Source organism: Apus apus, chromosome 4 (genome assembly GCF_020740795.1).
Source record: "Apus apus isolate bApuApu2 chromosome 4, bApuApu2.pri.cur, whole genome shotgun sequence".
In the NCBI taxonomy this organism is placed as follows: Eukaryota; Metazoa; Chordata; class Aves; order Apodiformes; family Apodidae; genus Apus; species Apus apus.
Window position 1 is genome coordinate 18790328 of NC_067285.1, and position 21369 is coordinate 18811696.

General features: G+C 39.7%; 1 protein-coding gene across 1 annotated transcript in view; it reads right to left on the reverse strand.

The window, feature by feature from the left end:
* WDFY4 (WDFY family member 4) overlaps positions 1-21369 on the reverse strand; it is a 126563-nt gene that overhangs the window by 68497 nt on the left and 36697 nt on the right. Inside the window, exons 23-38 of the mRNA XM_051619006.1 lie at positions 20175-20327; positions 19651-19724; positions 18653-18814; positions 16828-16919; positions 15445-15544; positions 14451-14656; positions 13685-13854; positions 13003-13128; positions 11701-11862; positions 11396-11593; positions 9206-9323; positions 8486-8643; positions 7822-8060; positions 5323-5432; positions 4629-4820; positions 3956-4086 (exon numbers count right to left, since the gene is read on the reverse strand). Of these exons, the coding sequence (XP_051474966.1) occupies positions 3956-4086; positions 4629-4820; positions 5323-5432; positions 7822-8060; positions 8486-8643; positions 9206-9323; positions 11396-11593; positions 11701-11862; positions 13003-13128; positions 13685-13854; positions 14451-14656; positions 15445-15544; positions 16828-16919; positions 18653-18814; positions 19651-19724; positions 20175-20327 (2391 nt within the window). The remainder of the gene's footprint in view (positions 1-3955; positions 4087-4628; positions 4821-5322; positions 5433-7821; positions 8061-8485; positions 8644-9205; positions 9324-11395; positions 11594-11700; positions 11863-13002; positions 13129-13684; positions 13855-14450; positions 14657-15444; positions 15545-16827; positions 16920-18652; positions 18815-19650; positions 19725-20174; positions 20328-21369) is intronic.

Genomic DNA, 21369 nt, shown 5'->3' on the forward strand with positions numbered 1-21369 from the left:
GTAGACTCTGTGTCTGACAGTGATTTATATCTCAGGCAAGAAGTCTTTTCTCGAAGTTCCTGACTTCAGGAAGTTATCACAGAATAATAGAGTGGTTTGGATTTGAAGGGAACCTAAAGATCACCTACTTCCAACCCCCAACCGTGGGCAAGGACACCTTCCACTAGACCAGGTTTCTCAAAGCCCCATCCAAGCTGGCCTCTGTTATCCACAGAGACAAAAAATGCTGACACATTGATTCAGTTATCTTCTTAAGACCTGTTGTGGGTTTTACAATCTGCCTGTTGCTTATGAAAGTAAGCACAAAATATGGTCTCTTAGTACAAAACCAACTAAAGAACAATTAATCAATCCCAGTCAAGCCAAACTTAACATCTAGTATCTTCTAGCTTATAGAACTACACCATTAAACTCTTTTTTCTCCTAGCTCTGCAGTGACCTTGCATACACTAAGGGCAGCAGAGCAGAAACCAAGTTATCCATCAAACTGCTCAAAAAACCTTAAGAGTTCAAAGCCTGAATTTTCCCATCACCTAACCAGGAAGAATTCTCTTGAAATGGACAGAATAACAAAACCAGCACAAAGGAGGTCACATGCTGGCTCTTTGGCTATGGCTGTCTTCACAAGTATATTCCTGCTGACCAAAATCCTACTGTAAAGTCTCTAGATTTGCAATTATAAATTAGGAGGTCTCTGTTAACCTCTTCACTCTGAAGACTGGAATTAAAAAGAGCTTTTCAGTTTCATTATCTCAAGGTGTATGGGTCTCTGGCATAAAGGAATACTATTAATGAACCAAAACAGGGGAGGACAGGCATAATCAGGCCTGCTTGAAAACTCAGGAGGTTCAGCATTTCTTGTAAAGACTACAACTATACCTATAGCCCTGAGGCAGTGTGTCACAGAGTAGTTAGAAGTATGTTGCTTGCAACCTTGCTTGGGCACTCATCCTCAAAGTGAATCTCAGGACATGGCATGGTAGAAGCTCTTGACTGATTTACGATTTACTGAAACATTATTTTTTATAGTGGTCCCTTGCTGCTCTTGCAGCTTGTTGAAGACAACATAAACCATCAGTCATTGCTAATCTAAAAATTAAATACACATCCAAGATTCAAACAGCAATACTCAGGAAAGAGTGAGGGAGAAAGGGAGGAGAAAGAGCAAAAGGTTTACTTTGAAGCAGGGAAGTCAATGATTTGGAAACCTTTGACACTGTATGCAGTATCTTACAAACCATCCTGCCAGCAAATTTACCCAACTCTGAGCATTAAAAAAATATCTGTGTACAGTGCTTCTCTTGCTCCTGCATGGCTACTCAGACTTCCAAGAAAGCATAAAATAGCAATTACCAGAGCAGATCAACACCATTCTACTACCAGATACATGACCATGATCTGTTTTCTGAATGACCACACCTTCCAAAGTGCAGAGCATTAGATAGCAAAGTAAATTTTAAAATAAGGGGAAAACATCTGCATTTCATTGTTAATTCTGACATTTGCCACCAAATAGCAGGGAATTGGCTTCACTGATGCTAGAGATCCTGAGTGAAAGTACAGCAGAAACACAGGGCCTGATCCATTGCTAGAATGAATAGTTTGAATTTCGCTGTTTTTTAAAAATTTGGAGATTGGATCTTAAAAGCCCTCTTGCTATCTTGTAAATGACAACAGGGAAATGTTGATATCTTTGAGGGAGGTGTTTTGTTTGTTGGTTTTGTGGGGCCTTTTTGTGGTGTTGGGATTGTTTTGGGGTTTTGTTTTGATTAATCTGCTGCAAATCTATTACTACTTCAACCTGTTTATTTTGTTTATTAAAGGAATTAAATTAATAACACAGTAACCAATGCATTTCTTCTTTCCACCGGGCAAAGCTTTGAAATCCTGGCTGAATTTCTGCACTTTTCTCAAATTTATTAACTTTTGCTTAGCTAGTAACAACTGTGCTTAGCTCTCAGTAAATGCAAAGATTTTTATTTTTCTATGGGATTTAAAGACTTTGTCTCTCACTATGTAGTTCATACTGCTAGTTTTCCTTTTATCTCAGTGTTTCAACCACGTGCCTTTTGCTGGTCCATAACCAGCAGTGGTAAAGACAGAGGCCAGTATCTGAAGATTTTTCCCAAGGAGAAACAGAATGCATTCAAGACACAGTAAGTAACATAAAATGACATGACAACACTTTAAGTGACTACTAAAGTGAGATAAAAAATACCTTTTACTTTTAATGTAACTTGTGCTTCTAACTTCCTTTGATGCTGAAAATCCCACCTTATGTCTCGCTTGTGATGTATACAAAGAAAGAGAGCTGTCAATGAGCAAATTAATTCATTTTCTTCCTCTTAGATTTCATCTCTCTGGGAAGTGTATAAAACTTTCTCAAAGATAGGCTGGAGGGAGAAAGGGGGAGAGGGAGAGTGGAGAAGAACATTTGGAACTGTAGCATTGCATCTCATTGAGAGGAACAATTTATCAGAGCTGTGGAGCTGTCAGTCCTTGACATGATAAGGAATAACACCAAATGAATAATGTTTCCTCCAAACCCAGTTTCTTTAATTACAAGCCGGTTCCTTGCAGAAGAGAGACAGAAGATGCAGAAACACCAATTTCATGCACTTGTGCCTGAATAATGTCTCCATACTGCCTTTTCCAGATGGCAACCTTTTCACTGGAGGAGCTAATGATGTGGGCATATTTAGGGAAAAACCAATAACGGAGTCTTTAACCTTCAACAGCAAAAAGCATGTTGTACAAAATGTTCCTTGGGATACATTTACAAATATCAATTACTTTGCTCACTGAGGTGTAATCAGCTGTAATAATAAAAATTAATTTTAAAAAATAATTAAACACACCCCAGGGCAAATAGTGGTAGTATGACATCACAGTCTACAAATGTACCTGGAAAGAACTTGCTCTCTCTGCAAGTAGCAAAGTGATTTTAAGGAATGAGAAGGATGGAGTCGCATGCTGAGAAAAAACTTGCTGCTCAGTAAGGTACTATCAGACACACTGCTCAGGTATCATAGCCTTCCTGATCAACACACCGGGAGTGAATCAGTCAGCACTGAGGATAAAGCTGCAACCTGCTACAGCTTGAGCTAGAAGGTTAAGGCTCCCTAAAGTGATGCTGTAAGAGGCTTACTCTCTACTCAACAGGAGAAAAGATGACCACATGTCCAGCACTTCAAGACAAGCTCAGTCCAAAGCTCCAAATATTCTATCAGTGCAATGCAATCCAATGGTGTAGTTGGTAACTCTTACCCTAACACACTGAAACAAGTAACATCTAATTGGTGCTCTTTTTTGTATTCTCGACAAACAGGCAGTAAACCATGGAAATGGCCCTCTCAGCAGAGGAGGATTTTACATATGGAAAAGATAGTCCAGCTGCATTGCTGGCAGTAGGAATGCTGCATAGCCTCCAGACCCAACCCTCATTTATAGAAGCACTTGTCTCCTTATCATTTGAGACTATACTAAAATTTGAACCTTTAGTACTCCACATTGAGTAGAAAATAAAAGGACAGTACTATGGTAACACCTGATCCTTTCTACTAATTCAGTGTCTGAAGAACAAGGTTTACATAAGTGATAAAAGTCCAAAGCAGCAGCAGCAAAGCCAGTATCTCCTCACCTTGTTCTGACCCAAGCAGAGCACAAACACACAAGGGTTGCTTAGTATTTTCAAGTGCAACAATTAGGCATTATGCAAAAAGTATTCATTAGAACGTTATGTATAAAGGCTGACAACCACAGTTCTTCAGATCAATTACTATTTCTTAGTGATTGTTTCTAGCAGTCTAGAAAAGGAGGCTTAACTGCAATAGATGTCGAGTTTAAAATGGCACATGGCAACAGACATATCAGAAGCCTCCAAAGTCCAGACAAAAAATCTCCAGAGCTATATTAAAGACAGACAGCGACAGAAAAAACAAAGAGCAGACGTTACCTCAGATTTACATGTCACCTCCTTCGTGTTTCGGCCAGGTATCAACCTAACAGCTGAGAGGCTCCAAGAATTGTGTTTGCTCGGTGGCAGACCTGGCCCTGCTTTATTCTGGAGAAGCTTCTTTTCAGATGCTGTAGGCCAGAACAGACAAAAAAAAAGCTTGTAAGACTTGAAGTTGAGCCTGTGGGAAGGTAGAGGGTATGTATGCCTGTTACACAAGACAAAAACACGAGCATGCCTCATTGATCTTCTGTTTATAAGAGAAACATTGAGCTAACACGTACTTCTCAAGACCCCACAGAGGTCTGCCATAGATCAGACATGAGCTTTGAATCCCTGAAGCACTTCACACATTGGGATGCCCTTCTTAATGCAAATACCTTTCCTTTTAAATTATCTTATGGAATACAGCTGTCTAAGGACATTTCTCTTTCTTGCAGTACAGCACAAGCCCTACAACATTACCAGGTGATTGCAGAAGGGCTGGAACATGACACAAAGCAATCACAATCCTGGATGAGAGAAACTGAGAATCTGCTTGAAGTTCAGATGAAGGGTAAAAGGTGCAGAAAAAGATTTTAACCAAGGAATAAGCAGATTTCCATTAAAATGGAAACTTTTCCATTTACAAATGTCTTTGCATACTACGGGCACTCCATCAAAGAACAGAGACCTATCCAGTGTTGCCAAGCTTTTGTCATAACTTCTTCCCATAAAGGAGTGATCTCCATTATCTTCATGTCCCTTTCATTGTCATTTCCTTTTACAGAAAGATCCATCTTGTAAGTGTCCTCCAGAGCCTGCTGTTTCTGTGTAATGAGCTGCTTCCAGATGATTTCTACTGTTCTCAGAATCTCCCGATGGACTAGGAAACAAAAGAAACTACAAATGAAGATTCACTTTTTTGTGTGCGTGTGTAAGAAGTCAAGCAGCAGCTAAAGAAAAAACATCTAATTTGAAATAGCACTGGCCCAGAGTAACTTCTGCAGTCAGTGGAGCTGCTCCATTTTGTCTACTGCCTCCATAGGTTCTAAGGCAAACTAATTAGTGTAATACAGGAAGCAAAAAGACATCTTTGTAGAGCTACAAATTGTAGTTATCTGGGCACTGATACCAGCCACAACACAGGAAAGAGATCTCCAAAGTTATATCCATTAGTCCTGAGGATGTGGGGTGATTTTTTAATAAAAATGTACAATGCAAACAGAAGTCACATTTAGCTCAACCTTCCTTTTTCCATGTTGTGTCTGCAGTGACTATACACTGAAGCGGCAATTAAGTAGCACTTGCACAAGGTGTTCTGATAGCAGAAAAGTGCCTGGCCTAAAAAGTTATGTAAACCAAAGGCAACATGTGCCATAAATTACCATCATCTGGACTAGGTAGGCTACCTTTTTCCTCTTCAGTGGGAGCAAGGAAAATTTGGTGATATGAAGCCAGCTTAGGTTTTGCATCCACCCCAAAGCCTTCTGGATAGCTGTGACAAAAGAAAAAAACCCAAACAACAACAAAAAAAAAAACAATGAACAGGAGGGCACATGAGAAAACAGAACAAACAGGATAGTGAAAAAGTTACAGATATTTCTACACATCCACATGTTACTGCAAGACTTACAGGAAATGGGAACTAAACCATTGCCAGTCTGGTTTTCAGTCACCAAGTAGTCAAGATCCTATGGATCACTCTGTTGTTAATGCCTTATCCCTATACTTCTGTTTGCACTTGTATCTATCATTTATCTCAATTAGCTGGAACACAGGGCTGTACTGATGTAGCCAGATTGCATCCAGTTTTCTTGGTTCTCCCCTGAGCATCTTGTATGCTCTCTCTTTGCTTTGAATTTCTTCATTAGAGATATATCCCATCATGTGGGGTTATACTGCCTTGCCTTACCCTACAGCTGAACTACTTTGCACCAATGACTGTTCATTCCGTTTATAAAGCACGCAGCACAAAAAAAGCTGAAGATTCTAGCACCATGATACTACTATCATGTAACTGTCATTATTATTGAGAACATCACCACAGCCAAAAAGAATTAGTGCTGCTTTTAGGGTAGAATGGAGTACGTGTCAGATAATTCACCAATCAGGAGGCAAAAGATACCAGGAATTTCAGCACAGCAGTAATACTTACAAATAATGCAACAGGCTCAGTTTAGGCATCCAGACAACCTGGACCTGGTCACTGAGAGCCATCAATAACAAATGCATTATATATAGCCAGCAGTAACATACTACGTTCTTTCAACTGTAAACAGGCACTGTTACATGGGAAAGTCATATCTCTTGGGTATGCAAATCTGCTGTTTCTATTTCTGATTTTCTTTTAAATACCACAATTCTAATTCCCTGGATTTGCCATGTTTGGCTTTGGATAACACTAACACTTCTTTTAAAAATGTTTCTGCTCTTGCTACATACAAGCAATCCTTACCCTATCTCAACAGTTTTGGCCTGGAAATTATTATCTGACTGGAAGAAGAACAATCAAGAAAAGACCTCAGGAAGTGCAGCTCATTTCTAATGTGAAACTGCATTAATGGATTCAATTCATAGCATCTAAGCATCGCAGAAGATTTTAATTGAAATAACAAACACCATTATAGTGAATAAAGCACTAGCCAATATTTGCTTCCTTTGACAGAATAGTTTCCAAAATAACTCCCTAGCCTACCTTAGTAAGACTACTTCAAATACATCACTTGTAAGAACAGCAAACAGTGGGCATGGATGTCTTACTCCTATACAAGTCAACGGCCAAGCTTCATTATGACCAAGACTTTGCAGCTCAGATCCATGTAAGAATAACCCTAACAGAAAGATTCAAAAGATCCATGCACAGTCTTATGTAAGTTTTAAATATACCCATACAACAATAGTTGCTGGATCAGAAAAAACATCTCCCTAAATTAGCCCATGCAGATGTCTCTGAGAATGGCCACCTGCATGCTTGTGAAGTGATTCTAGCCCACATTCCAGGAAGATTTCCATATTCTCATTTTAATGATGGGCTTATGAGCCAACTCCACTGAAATCAGTTCAAGCTTATTAACTGCAGTTACTACTCCAAAGTGAGTAAGCTGCTGCAAATGCTGAATGAGTAAAACAGACACAACACAGATGTCTTGCTTAATAACGAGTAGCAATTAAACCTGTGTGCAAATTTAAGGTTTCTGCTTAGGCAAACATGCAAGTTTGTCTGTGTGTCTCCAAAACAAAACACACTGTTCAAAATTAAAAAAATAATTACATGTTCTGTTATTACCATCCACTGTGCAGTGCTTATTACACCATAAAAACACATACTAGCTTGCCTCTCAGCAAGAGAGGTGGTAGAAAATTTTCTGCTCACTAGTATTTAAAGAGTAAAAAGCCTTCTGATTGAAGACCAGTTTATCCCTTCCACTTTCTTGCTCAAAGGCAATCCATTACATCTAAAATACTGAGCACATTAGTAACCTTCCTCTCCTCCAAATGAAATTCTAAAAAAATACAACATATTTCTGTTGGATTTTTTTTTCATTTTTTAAAGTGTATAAGGAAAACAACCATTTTTACCCAGGTGGCTTTACTCTGTCACTTCAGTGGACACCAAATCAGATCAGAAGGTTTGCCCTATTTGAAGGAGAATAGTGCTTTAAACCCCCAGAACACCGAGCCCAATGGGTCAAATGCTTTCTAGGACATACTGTATATATAATACATCCAAAGTCCTTAGTCTTGCTAAATCCAGCTCAACCTCAGCATCTAGCAGTTCCCCAAAATGGATATTACCTAAGACTTGTGAAATCTCCCCCTCTGCACTCACCCTAATAGGTAACAACACAGAGATGTAAACAAATGTTAAAGACAAACATTTGTACCTGCCCAAATTCAGTTGGCAAAGACAGTACATTAGGCAGACAATGAAATTATTATTTGAGTTGTAAGTTGCAAAAACAATGTCCCACTGCTCCTGCAGGACGTTGAGACTGTTCAGGACATTAAACTGTTCAGGCAGTGATTGCTGTGGTCTGGAAAGGCAGTATAGGATGGCTCTGTTTAGACAGCTGTACTGGGCACTGAGGATAACTTCTTTTTGAGAAATGGTGCTTTCTAAGACCTGTGAAAACACAAAAAGCAGAATATTTGGCTTGCTCAACGAACACTCTCCCCAAGGATCCACTCCTCTCAATTTAAGCTGTTGCAAACTTATTTCAGCAAAATTCCCCTGAACTACCTGTTAGATAGAAATTCATTTTTCTCTATTTCTGCTGAAGTCCTCACAATTGTGTAAGAGATTAATTAATTCCTGTTCAGCAACACATACACAGCCAACATACAGTGGCACCAAAGAGCTAACTATCCCTTTTTTATGCCCTCTGATTGTCATTTAAAGCCATTATGTACTCATGCAAGAGAAGAGGAACAATAATCAAATGGATTACAACCATCTTCTTGAGAATTGCAGTATCATTACCTCAGTGTGAAACAGAGCACCTGACAACATGTTGATAACAGTTAGAAAAATATATTACTGTGATTCACCCTCATAATCTGTTTGGCAGTGAAGAGAAGTATTTGCTTGGGGTCAGCAGCAAACATTCCACTGTTCAGCTTCTCCACCAGCTTCTGAGTAAAATAAGTAGTATTTGTCATGGATACAGGTGCAGTTGTTTCTGAAGTGCCATGAGGATCACTGCTCCCTGGTGAGGATACAAGAGAGGTGATTATGCCAAAACAAGTAGAGATGTCAAAAAAATTGTGGAATGCGAGGTTACCAGAACTGAGAAGGAACAGTCTCATGCTATAAAGTCTCATAGGTGCGGCATGCCAAAGACAATTATATATCTAGCCGAAATATCTAAATCAAACTGAAAAGGACAGCATCACCCTAAGGACAGGACCAATTGCACTAAAACACTATCATGGAGGACTGAGCCAGCTAATGACTCAGGAAGGAGAGCAGCAGCAACTAAGTTATCAGGGTTGTTTCCAGAAGCACTCAAGGATAAATCTAGATTTTTTCCTAAGTACTCATTTCTAATTTTCAGAATCTGTTCTTAAAAAGAGGAAAAAAGTGAAGAGGCTCCTAGAAAAATGGTAAAAATGCAGTAACTTTTGCAAATTGGCCAATAGCAGGAGAGAATAGACAGGTTAACAGCCTGTTGAGCTGTACTGTCCTAGCTATGCTTTCCAAACCTTTCTAGCAAGTAATAGCTAGATACCAAAAGCCAGCTAACTAATGATCTGATTCTCTCCACTCACCTCTGGGTCTTGTTTTCCCCTCGCCTTGGCTGGTAACATGGAAGACATCCATAGCACACAGCAAAACTTTTGTTTGAAAATGTCTCTTCTGCTCACTGATGGCATCCTCTGGACAAGTCTATGTAGTGACCATATACATATCAATACAAGAAGAGAATAAAAAGGAAATCAGACTCAAATTCACTTTCAGCCTTTATTCAAAGGCCTTTTACTTCACTGGATTTTTTGCAGATTATGCCTGCCAAAGATTCAAATTCAGCAGAAGTTTTTCTCAAATAAGTGAACAGAAATTCCAAGACATACTAAGTGCTACCTGAGGTAATTCAAAATGCTCAACATTTCCCTTAAAGCCTAGACACTATGTAGAAAAGGGGAAAAACAGCACATAAGCAACAAGGACAACTATTCCACCTCACTTGCACACTTTAGCTTTTGTGGGCATATGAAACAGCTGCTGCAGGCAGAGAAGTTATCTGTGACAACTAAACCACAGTAACATGTAACTGCAGAGATCCTGTGTGCTGCTCTGTGCTAAGACAACATAGCACCTGTCATACAGAGTTCAGCAAGAGTGCATGTGTGGACAGTTACTGGGCAGCAGATGAGATGGCAGAACCTCATACACTAGCTGGGAAAAAAAAAGAAATTTTATATAGGTCTATGCTCTCTAGCTGATAGCCAGCACAATTGCCCCCTGCACACTAAAAATAAACAAGGTTTCACACAGGGCCAGAACCTAGTTTCACAGATGGTTCCCAAGAGATCATGCCCTCATGGAATTTCAGCTCCATTTAGCAGGTTTAGGATTCAGATAGCCAGAAGAGCTATCTTCTGTTTTAGAATGTACCAAGCCTTGGGACATTATTGCACATTTCTTTAGGGAACTGCTGTTCTGTAAGATGATTCAAGTCATGACAAGTGTAGCCACACTTCCGTTCATTGTTATTTGTATTACTAACCTAAGACTGCATCAGAGTTCACATTTGAGACACCTGGACTACTGGCAACTTGGAGCTGAACTTTAAATTTTCCAATCTCACTTTCTTCAGACTACTCTGACTTTCAGCTCCTCAAGTGGTAAAATCTGTAATCCAGTATCAGCTGTTATAGCTTGTATTCATCTGTCCTAAAGATGGAGACAATTGCTTTTGGTTTATTTGAGCACTGGAAATAAACAGTTGTCTCAAAAATCAATACACAGGAATGCCCCATGTGAAATCTGCTCTCAACAAGTTCAAGGGCTTCTCCAAGGACAAGCAGGAATTACTAAGGAAAAGGGACTTCTTTTTATGCCTTACTTCGATGTTAAATGTTGCCTGAAAAATAACTTTGTTGTTGTCTAGGGGTAGCATTTTTTTAGTTCACATGAACTATCTGCAAGGAGCAACGCAACACAGGAAGGACAACATATTGGCTAAAAGGGCATTTTCCTAAGGCTATGTACCATAGGAAAAAAATTTTCTTGGATACATGCTCAGCAAACATGTTCTAAAATGCATTAAAAATATCTCCTGTTTCAGAACTCAGGCTAAATTGACATTTTAATTCCATAAATAATAGGTAATTTTTACATATGTCAGTTCACTGGAACTGTAGTGAAACAACTAACTCAACAGCTAAGCAGAAAAGCTGGGGAGGGACTGTTTACAAAGGCATGTAGCTATGGAACAAGGGGCAATGGCCTTAAACTAGAGCAGGGTAGATTCAGACTGGGTATCAGGAAGAAGTTCTTTACTATGAAGGTCATGAAGCACAGGAACAGATTGCCCAGAGAGGTGGTAGAGGCCCCATCTCTGGAAACATTCAAGGTCAGGCTTAATGAGTCTCTGAGCAACATGATCTAGTCACAAGGTGCCTGCGGACTGCAGCGGGGCTGGACTAGATGACTTTTAGGGGTCACTTCAAATCCTACATATTCTATGATAATGTACAGCACGCAGAAAAGATCTTTCTTCCTTGCTAAAAAGGTAGGAAACCCATTCCACTAAATAGGCTGTCCCTATCTGCCAGGAAGTAGTGCATGCTCTATAAGAGTTGTGATCCCAGCCTTATCCTAGACTGTTGAAAATGCTGATAGAATACATCTCTTTGTCACTGTTAGCACCTTTTCAGACCACTAGCAAAATACCTCCTGTCTTTCCACCCCCAGTTCAAGGTAGAGCAGCAAAGCCTGATGACTACAAGAGAGACCTCAAGAAGCAGCTCAAGTGGATGCCCTTGTTTGCTTGCTGGGATGTCGAGAAGACTGTCGAGCAGGAGGACTTGCACAAAATCCCAAACTTGTTTCTTGGCAGGGTGTGGCAGGACTGGGAGAGGGGAGGGATCAACACAGCCTTTCCCTTCAGCAATGGCTGGACTATTAGGAGACAAAAGGCCTTCAGAGCCTCCCTGTGGAAACAGACAGCAATGCATTTTAACTCATCCTTTAAATTGATTTATCCTCCTAGCAGCGTATCTCTGATCCGAAGGGCTTGTGCTGGCTCAGATACACATACCTTGTGTGGTCCAGAATGGAAAGCAACCATAGCCAAAGTTTTCAAGAATTCAGGGCAGTGCCACATGGGGTCCTGAGTATAACTGTGATATACCAAGCACAGAAACTGGATAACATTCCCTGGATAGGCCATCTCCCAGGAGGCTTCTGCATCTGCAATAGGCTGAACACAGAAAAATGTGTATCTGGTCAAGGCAACATTCCTCTCACTCATATAAGCTCATCTTTGCTCCTTTCTAGATACTCTTAAGCAATTAAACAAACACGATATGGGCAACAGAGAAGTCAGGCAAGGCACATGCAGTCAACTCCCAGCTAATAGACTGAAGATAAACCCAGTCAAAAATGTGGTATATCCTCAACATCAAGAATGAACAACAGGAGTAATGTCGTAGGTAAGATCTATCACTGTGTATCAAAAGTTCTTAAACACAAGCCCATCACATCATCTGCTATGTAACAGAATCACAGAATGTTAGGGGTTGGAAGGCACCTCTGGAGATCATTAAGTTCAATCCCCCTGCCAGAGCAGGACCACCTAGGGCAGGTCACACAGAAACAAATTCAGACAAGTCTTGAAATTGTCCAGCGAAACAGACTCCACAACCTCTCTGGGTAGCCTGTTCCAGTGCTCCATAACCTTAAAGAACTTTTTTCCTCATGTTGAGGTGGAACCTCCTGTGTTCTAGTTTGCATCCATTGCCCCTTGTCCTACCACAGGGCATGACTGAAAAGAGAGTGGCTCCTCCTTCTTGACACCCACCCTTCAGATATTTATATATATTAATAAGATTCCCTCTGTCTTCTCTTCTCTAGACTAAACATCCCCAGGTCTCTCAGCCTTTCCTCATAAGACAGGTGTTCCAGTCCCTTAATCACCCTTGTAGCCCTCCGTTGGACTCCTTCCAGCATATGTATGTCACTTTTCAACTGGGCAGCCCAGAACTGAACACAATATTCCAAGTGGGGTCTCACTATGGCAGAGCATAGGGGGAGAAGAACCTCCCTCGACCTGCTGGACACACTCTTCTTAATGCACCCTGTGATACCATTGGCCTTCTTGGTCATAGGGGCATATTGCTGCCCCATGGATAACTTGTTTGCTTTCAGGACTCCAAGGTCCTTCTCCACAAAGCTGCTTTCTAGCAGATCAGCTCCTAAAATAACCAGAAAAATAGCTGTGCTGATGTTTTGCTCACTGTTATGCTAAGGGTTACAGGTACAGGCTGCCACTGACATCTGGCACTCTCAGGCAGTTTATTCTGCCATTGACATTGTATTCTCCTTACAACAAAACACTTACCTTGTCCACAGTGACTCTAACCATTTCCAGCAGTAAAGCAGCTGCTTCTGCACATAACCCCATTTTGAGGACATTCTCTGTAGGGTGGTGCTGGAAAATCCACTGCAACATAGACTCGAGATCTTTCTACAACAGGAAGCGATATGTCGAGAGGTTGGAATTATTTATGATACATCAAGAACAAGGTCTGCTCTCTCCACATCAGAAAAAAAAAAAACAACAAAATATCTTCAAGCCAGCAGCTCCTCCCTCTCTTATTAAATGTGTTTTGCTGGGATGACACAGGATTGTCCTTTTCTGAAAGATATCTTTGGCACTTCCAGGGCAAAAATGCCTTATGGATTCTCAGGGCACTGGTGGAAAAGCACTCAAAACCACTAGTTCTGAGATTTTAACGAGTCTTGACAATGTAAGAACAGACAAGAAAATTAATTGGAATTGCCTTATAAAGTGCAGTAGTTAAGTGACATTTAAAACTTGTGTGAACAAGTTTGTTCCAAACACAAATTCCCTTAAATCCAAGTTAATTCACTTCATTTTTTAAATATAAATTAATAATTTTAACTATCACAAAAATCAAGTAAGGTTAACTTGCCTGAGAATTCTCTCACAGAAAAGGCCACGAAATACCAAAGTAGTAAAGCAAGAACAGCTGCACGCTTGTCTGCTATTTTTTTCATACCTTGGCCACTTCAGGTGGTTCCAACTGTGGAGTTGCCAGAAGGAGTCCTGCCATAAGCAAGTAGATCTCAGGAATGTGGACATGATCAGTCAGACATCTTTGCAACACAGAAAACCCAAAAACCAAGAAGGACTCATTGTCAGGCACCGGAGGATAAGTTTTTAAATTATCTTTAAAGGAAAAAAACGGAAAACATTCTGAGAAAGTGTCTAAAAATGAATGCCATATCAGAGGAAGGATTCCTGATCCACTTTTATCCTTATTTGAATCTCAGGCCACTCAGTACTCTGCTAGCCTGCATCTTCAATAGTTCCCAAAACTTTCTCAGACTAACAATTTTTTCCCACTGTCATTCTGTTACAGAAGATTCTCACTCAAGTTTTCCTGCTTTCTTTTCCCCTTCTCAGAACCACAGGTCTAGTTATCAAAAAGAAAGCTGAACAAATCTTCAAGAAACAGAAGGTTTGAGGGCACAAGCTGACCTCTGAACACCCCACAGGCTTGTAAACCAGTTTGATTTTACGGAAGACAAAAAGGCCCATCTTCCTGCAACTGCTAATCTGAAATGCTGACTATCATGCAAGTGAGAAGCAATGCTTTCCACTCTTCAGCACAGAAAAGCTGGAGTACTAGGACAAGCTAGCCCTAGAAAGTCAGTCCTTGATCTACTGAGATCAGTAGAAATTCTCCTATCACCTATTTCAGTGATCTCCTATCACTGAGCCAGATCAAGGGGTTGTTTTGGGAGGATTCAAACAACACATACCCACTAGAATACTCAACCCCACAGAGCTGTTTTCCAGCCAGCGTCCAGCCACTATCCCCTCCTTGAATTTGTTCAGCAGCAAACGATTGTGGAGGAAGCAGAGAAGTAGGTTGATTCCTAGCACAACCGTGCTAGAGTGCAAGTGACTCTGTATGAACAGCAGAAACCAGTCTGGCCCCAGCGCCAAAAATGTCTCTTCTAGTTTCCTAGGACAAATAGGGAAATGAAAGCACATTAAAGGAGACATGATGAAAAATAAGAAGGAGATTCTTTTTAAAATTATTTCTAGGGGATTTAGAAGCTTGAGTTTCTCTAGAAAAAATCTCATTCAAGTTTTACCACAACACATAATTGCAAAGATTTAGCAACAGACTCATCCACACTGTTCAAACCACTTATTTCGCACTAAATCCAATCTTATATTACAGTCAGACAAAAAAGCTTATTAACTTCAAGCTTCTTCTGACGTTATGTATCAATAACTGAGGTAAACAACCTTGCAGACTAGAGATTTCAACCAATGAAATTCAAACATCTAAAGTCCAAGATATTTTAACTAGTGAAAATGCTTAGTTACAACACCCAGCACCATGAATTCTGCCTTTCAATTATACAAGGTAGAACTATAGTAACTGCATGTTTGTTGTTGCAGTAGAGGGGGTGCAAGTAACCCCACATTAAACTGAGCTGATTTTCAAAGACAGCTGCAATTTCTACAGCCTTTGCAAAGCAGAAGAAACAGCGATATCTGAGTTCCTCCTCTGAGACACTTTGTGAAAACATTAAAGTTCTTTCAAAATGGAGATCAGATGTGTGATCTGATCTGTGTGAATGTCAGATAAATTACTGACAGAAAATAACTCTGAATCCAGTCTGCTCTTATGTACTATTTTGTTGAGACAATTATTGGTGTGTTTAGTCCTGGTCAGAGAGCAGTAAAGAGAAAATCTAGAAGACAGAAACACTTATGTCTTCTTAAATTGTTTCTACTTACTCAGAGGACAGATGAAGTTTGTCTGAGCGCATTACATCTAACAGCATTTTCAGTAACTGGTTTCGAAGCCAGATTGTCTTTCCAGATGTTTGGCTTAAGGCTAAAAATATCAGAAAGTAATAAAGAGTAATGAAAAGACAAAACATATATTCCATTGCTTTGATGAACAACCAGACAAACTTACTGGAAGTACTTATATCAGTCTTTTGCAGAGTAAAAAGACACAGTCATCAGATTTTAGACATCCCTGCTAACGCCAGAAGTGACCAGTGCTTGCATTGTCGAAGTTCCCTCTTTAGAATCATAGAACAATTTTGCTTGCAAAAGACCTTTAGATCTAGCACTGCCAAGTTTACCACTAAACCAAGTTCCTACAGACCACATCTATACATCTTGGAAATACATCCAGGGATGGTGACTCAAGCACTTCCCTGAGCAGCCTATTCTAGTCCCTGACAACACTTCAGGAGAATAAATTTTTCCTAATACCCAATCTAAACATCCCCTTGAGGCCTTTTGCTCTTGTTCTATTGCCTGTTACTTGGGAGAAGACACCAACACTCACCTTGCTACAATCTAGAATTACACTACAACTTAGAGACACTTAAAACTCATCCAGACTCCATGTTGAATAAGGAAGCAATCTCAGGTTAACTAGAGATGGAAATGTAAAGAGGCAATTGGACTTGTGTACCCTAGCTGTGATGGCTATATATATAAACTACCATTATCATTGTCTCCCTAATATAATACATTGTTTAGAGAGGCAATAACCAATATAGTCTAAACTGAAAATCCACAATAAAAGAGCCAGATGACTGGAAGTTCCCACACGCAAAATTGACATAAATACACAGATACTTCAAAACATGCAGAGCTCCCCATCATTATTTGCTACAACTGTATGTGTAGCAAAGTGTTCTCAGAAAAAACAGGATGTCAAGTGAAATTTTATTCCTCCTAACAGCCTAGTACATTAGTCTTGGAGCAATTTCAATTTAATGGCCTTCATCTCTGTGAAACTCAACATTGTGTAGGCTCTGGAAAACACAGCTAAAGAACTGCTGGTTTATTTGCAGAGAGAGGACAGTAGGGGAATTTCCTTAGCAGGAGGAAAATCTTGCTGCAGGTCAGGTCTTCATGGATATATAGCTACAGTGACTGTCACTTCACTCTTTTTCACATCAGGCCTTTGCAGCAATGTAAGTTCACCCAAAAAATTTGAGGTCACCTCAATGCAGCCTGTCCCTTTCTACATAAAGTTACTTGAATTGTGTCTCTTCTTGCCATTATAAGCAGAAGAACTATGTTGCATTTAGGATTCATCATACCCTGAGGAAGCAACTACCTGTAAGAACACATACACTGAATGTACCTCCTCACCTTCATTGGGCATCTCAGCCACATTGTCCAGGTAAATCTGATTTTCATCCACAGAAGAAGGTTTCAAAGTGTAAACAAGGAACAATCCAATCCTTGCAGAGAAAGAGGGAACCAGTTTTGGTCAGCAGAAAGACATTAATTTCATTACTTTGGAATTACCTGCAAATCTCAATGCTCATTAACGATGGCTGTTACAACAACTGGAAATTCTAATGGCTGCAGAAATTGGGATTGAAATAAAAATGTAAAAGTTCATAAACTAGGAAGCAAATAAAAAGGACAACTATCCACAAATAGAATTAGTATTTCTTCTACTAGGGAAACTTTTTTTTTAATTTCTTGACTTTAAAGGAAAGCAATATTGACTTAATCATAGAATGGTTAAGGTTGGAAGGGACCTTAAAGATCATCAGGTTCCAACATCCCTGCCATGAGCAGGGACACCTCACCCTAGACCACTCCTAAAGCATCTATTCACACAAAATATTCTGAACTCCCTATGGCATTCAGATATCACTGTTCTCACCACTTGGTTGCCAGACCCACAGAGAAGGGCAGAGAAACCTCAGCAGCTACTCAGGGAGGAGACCTAGCAATCTCTTTTCACCTGTACTTAAGTTTAACACATTACCTGGTTCTAAGGGCAGATAGATTAATGTGACATGTACACTTTGTGAAAGTGTATAACTCCTCTCCACAAGAAGGGCATTTCTTAAAGGAGAAAACATCCCTTGTTCTGTGGGAACTGACTGCACAGCAGTTTCCTTTAGATGTGTTAGAAGTCTGGGACACAAAGAAACCCCAGCTCCTCTGAGGCTGGAAAGACAGGGACTGACTTTATTCACTTGCTTATACATTCTTAGGCCTAACAACCAAGTTACTACGGAATAATAAATCACAGCATTAATAAAAACAAAACGCTCATTCACACTCTTCACCACACAGCAAATTAAGTATACTAAATCCACCACTCACACCTGTATGAAAAAAGAATAGGGTAACTCAGACAAGCTCAGGGTAGGAACATAAATAGAGTTAATTACACAAAGCAGCTGCTAAGCAGTAAATGCACATATGAGTTGACTCCACAGTAACTACTTGAGGTCCTTGTATTCTTCAATGAAGCTACAGGCTGACTGCAGAGATCACAGGTTCAACATTAAGCTCTGTTTCTATGTTTTGTTTTGATAAAGTGCTTTAAAAACAGGACTGCATCTGTACAGTGAATTTCCCTGGAATTAGATGGCTGTAGACAGCACTGTGTAGGCCTTCCTCAGTTCATAGGCTACAAGCTGATGCAACTAGGCTTGGAATATAAAATATAAGAGCATTTACATTCTGTGGAAGCAAACAAGGCTTTAAATTGCTTGCTTTGCGAAATCATGACTCACATACTACCTGATTAAAATTCAGGAACAAAAAGGGTAATTATTGGGATACAAACCAAGCCAACAGGATGAGGTATGAAGTTGAACAGGGTCAAGTTGTAAAACCATAGCCATTGCAATAGTTTAGAGGCAAGGTTTAATGAAACCGAATTTTAAGTGCAAGCTTTGAGCAGACTGAGTCATGCCAGCAGAACTGTCTGTGCCATCACTGTAAGGGTCATCACCCAACTCATCATCACACAAATAAAAGACTGGACTGAATTCTGCTTTGAAGGCATGAAAGAGTTTTTCATCAGTGGGGAACCTGCAGTTGCCAAAGATCCAGCAGCTCCTACCAAAGATGAGGTGAGGAAAATTTTACTATAAAACTCTCTCCAACACTGGCAGAAATATAGCTCAGCTGCAAACTAAGGAAAAGCTATAAACTTGAGGGCTACCTGAGAAGATCCCTTGTATTAAAGTGTCCTTGCAACAGATGGGAGAGAATGGTGCAGACCACAGTGATCCTAGAGTTACTGATTTCAGGGTCATTGAAGAGGAAAAGGAGCTTGGGCACCATTTGCACCTGGTAGGCAACTGCAGAATTCCGACATCCATCTCTGTAAAAAAGCACAAGGACTTTAAAAAAAACTTTTACTGGAAAGAACCAAATTTGCTGAGTTTCAGCTAGAAGGAATCTCAGGTTGCACTGATTCTTTGCACCTTTGGCTTCTAATAGTGCCTTCGCAACATTTCAAACACTGTCAGACAAATTGAATATGTGTCAGTGACAGAGATCTGAAGACTTCTTTATGTGTTTTCCACACTTCCCATCTGCCCTCTCCCCCAGAAACTGCTGTATTTCAATGAGTTCAAAGAAAACAACATTAATGAATTTTCAAACAGTAAGTTGGTGGTAATAAATGCTGTTCTTGTAAAACTCAACCAAAGACACCAGACAGCTTTGCAGAGAGCCTTCTGGTACCAAATATAAGGAATCTAACATTCGACTCTTCCCAGCCCTCTGCCATGGTATGCCTTAGAAACATTTACCTCTGTTACAACTGATTAAGAAAGTCTCGTTATAACAAAGCCTTCCTAGGTTGTGTTTTGGTGTTAAAACACAACTTCACTTACAATTTTTTAAATTATTTCATATTCAATTCAAATGTTCAGATTTCCCTTCCCGAGAAGACTTTAAACCTACATTGTACAGCAGTGGTTTCACGTGAACCAGGTCATGAGATATCTTATTCCAGTCTGGCCCCAGTGTCATCTCAGGAGCTGATCAAGTTATCAATTCCAGCCTTCAAAAGAGCAATACAGAAATTGTTCCCTTGCAGAGTCCACTAATTCCAATTAGGACTGGACCCTTTATATCCACCTCACAGTTCCAGTGTCAGGTTACTGCTGAACTTGTCCTACATGTTTCTGGTTCAAACACTAGATTGTGTACCTGGAGGACTGCAAAATCTCCACAAGATGTGAAAAAAGAGCAAGGTCAAGATTTTCAGGTGCTTTCATCCAAAGCTGAAAGACAAAGGAAAGCAGAGGTTTTACTGCTCTGCTGAGCTGAGTGGACAGTAACCTTATAGCAGAAAAACAGTTACAAGTATTTCAGGGAGGTTGGCATATTAAGCTCTCAGTTGTTTCTGCAATGCCAACCTGCAGGTAGTGGGAAATCCCTGCCAGTGTGAGTTGCTGCTCCTGAGCTACCCCTGAGAAGCAGGTCCTCAGGGTCTGCACAAAGACTCCAGAAACTACCCTGGGGCACACCAGGGAGCCATGTTGACCAAAGACCAGCCATTCCAGGAGCTACCACCTCCCTGGTGGTAGCTGCAGATTTCCACAGTGTGGAAAATCACCACTCACCACCCCATCTCAAATACTGGAACCAGCAGGCGCTATGAACAAAAAAACTCTCATACTATAAACCAAATCTTTAATCAGGCAAACACAAAGTAACATTAATGCTTTTACCTCAAAGTTGCAAAGAACATACTGGAATGCACTGTAATTCTTGATGACTGAAGACTCAAAGCCAAGCTCAGCTGTGCCCACTAGGGAGAACATTAACTGTAAAATCCTGTTGTTTAATAGCTGTGTCTTCCTCTTCAATAGATAGGTCAGCAACTGAAAATAAAGACTTAATAATTGTCCAAATCTGTTTAAAAACTAACATTTAACACTATTCTTTAACTCAAGACAAATGTACGGTTTACTTGGATGTAGTAGTCATGCATGCATACATTTTCCATAAGCATTATGAAGAGAAGATTTCAGTTTTGGCATTAAATTTTATGCAGTAATTCAAAGGGTACGTTTTTGAAGGCATTTGACAACTATGTAGCAATGAACAGAAGCAAAATACATGCAATTTTATGTTGAATGGAAGTTACAAAAAACAACATATAATTGTAAATAACAGTAGGTTTTCTACACTATTCTTCATGGATGTATTCTTAGTTGTTTGCAAATGGTGCTAGTTTAAAAAATTCTACTGTTGACCTCCTCAAATGAAAGAGATGTGCATAAAACATTGTCAGTTTCTCAACCGACTATCTTTGATAATTTGATGGATACCTGATATAGTGAGAAAAATGTTCAGAAAGCCACTATATTTTGAATAGGTTGGGAGAAATAGACACTAATTAAAAATATATATATCAACTCATGTTTTTGCTAATTTGCTGTTTTAAAGAAAAAGCTTCAGTCTTCTAAACAAAGAGCAAAAACACTCCATCGCAAAATGATGATTAGTCACATGGAGAAAAGATAATTTAGCATAAAGTTGAAAAGAACAGCTTGTATACAACCTAAAGGCTGACATTCATCTACAAGTAAGGACTGAGGAAGAAATATCTAAGTATTATAAATATATTAATATGAATCAGGATCAATTTATGAACAATTAACAAATTGGGAAAATGGAAAGTTTATAATAAATCATTCATGAAGTCCTAATGTTAATAGCCTCATTTGGAATTATATCTTTTAAGCAGTCTTCTCTTTCCCATTAGACTCTGCTTAGCCTATGCAGCATAAAGTAAATGCTACCGAACTGAAACTTCTTATTTGAGCCTTAACGCATCCAATGTTACGTACATAGTGCTTAAAATGTGCCCTAGTTCTATCAAAGCCCTGAAACAACCAAATATTTCAGTCTGAATGGCTT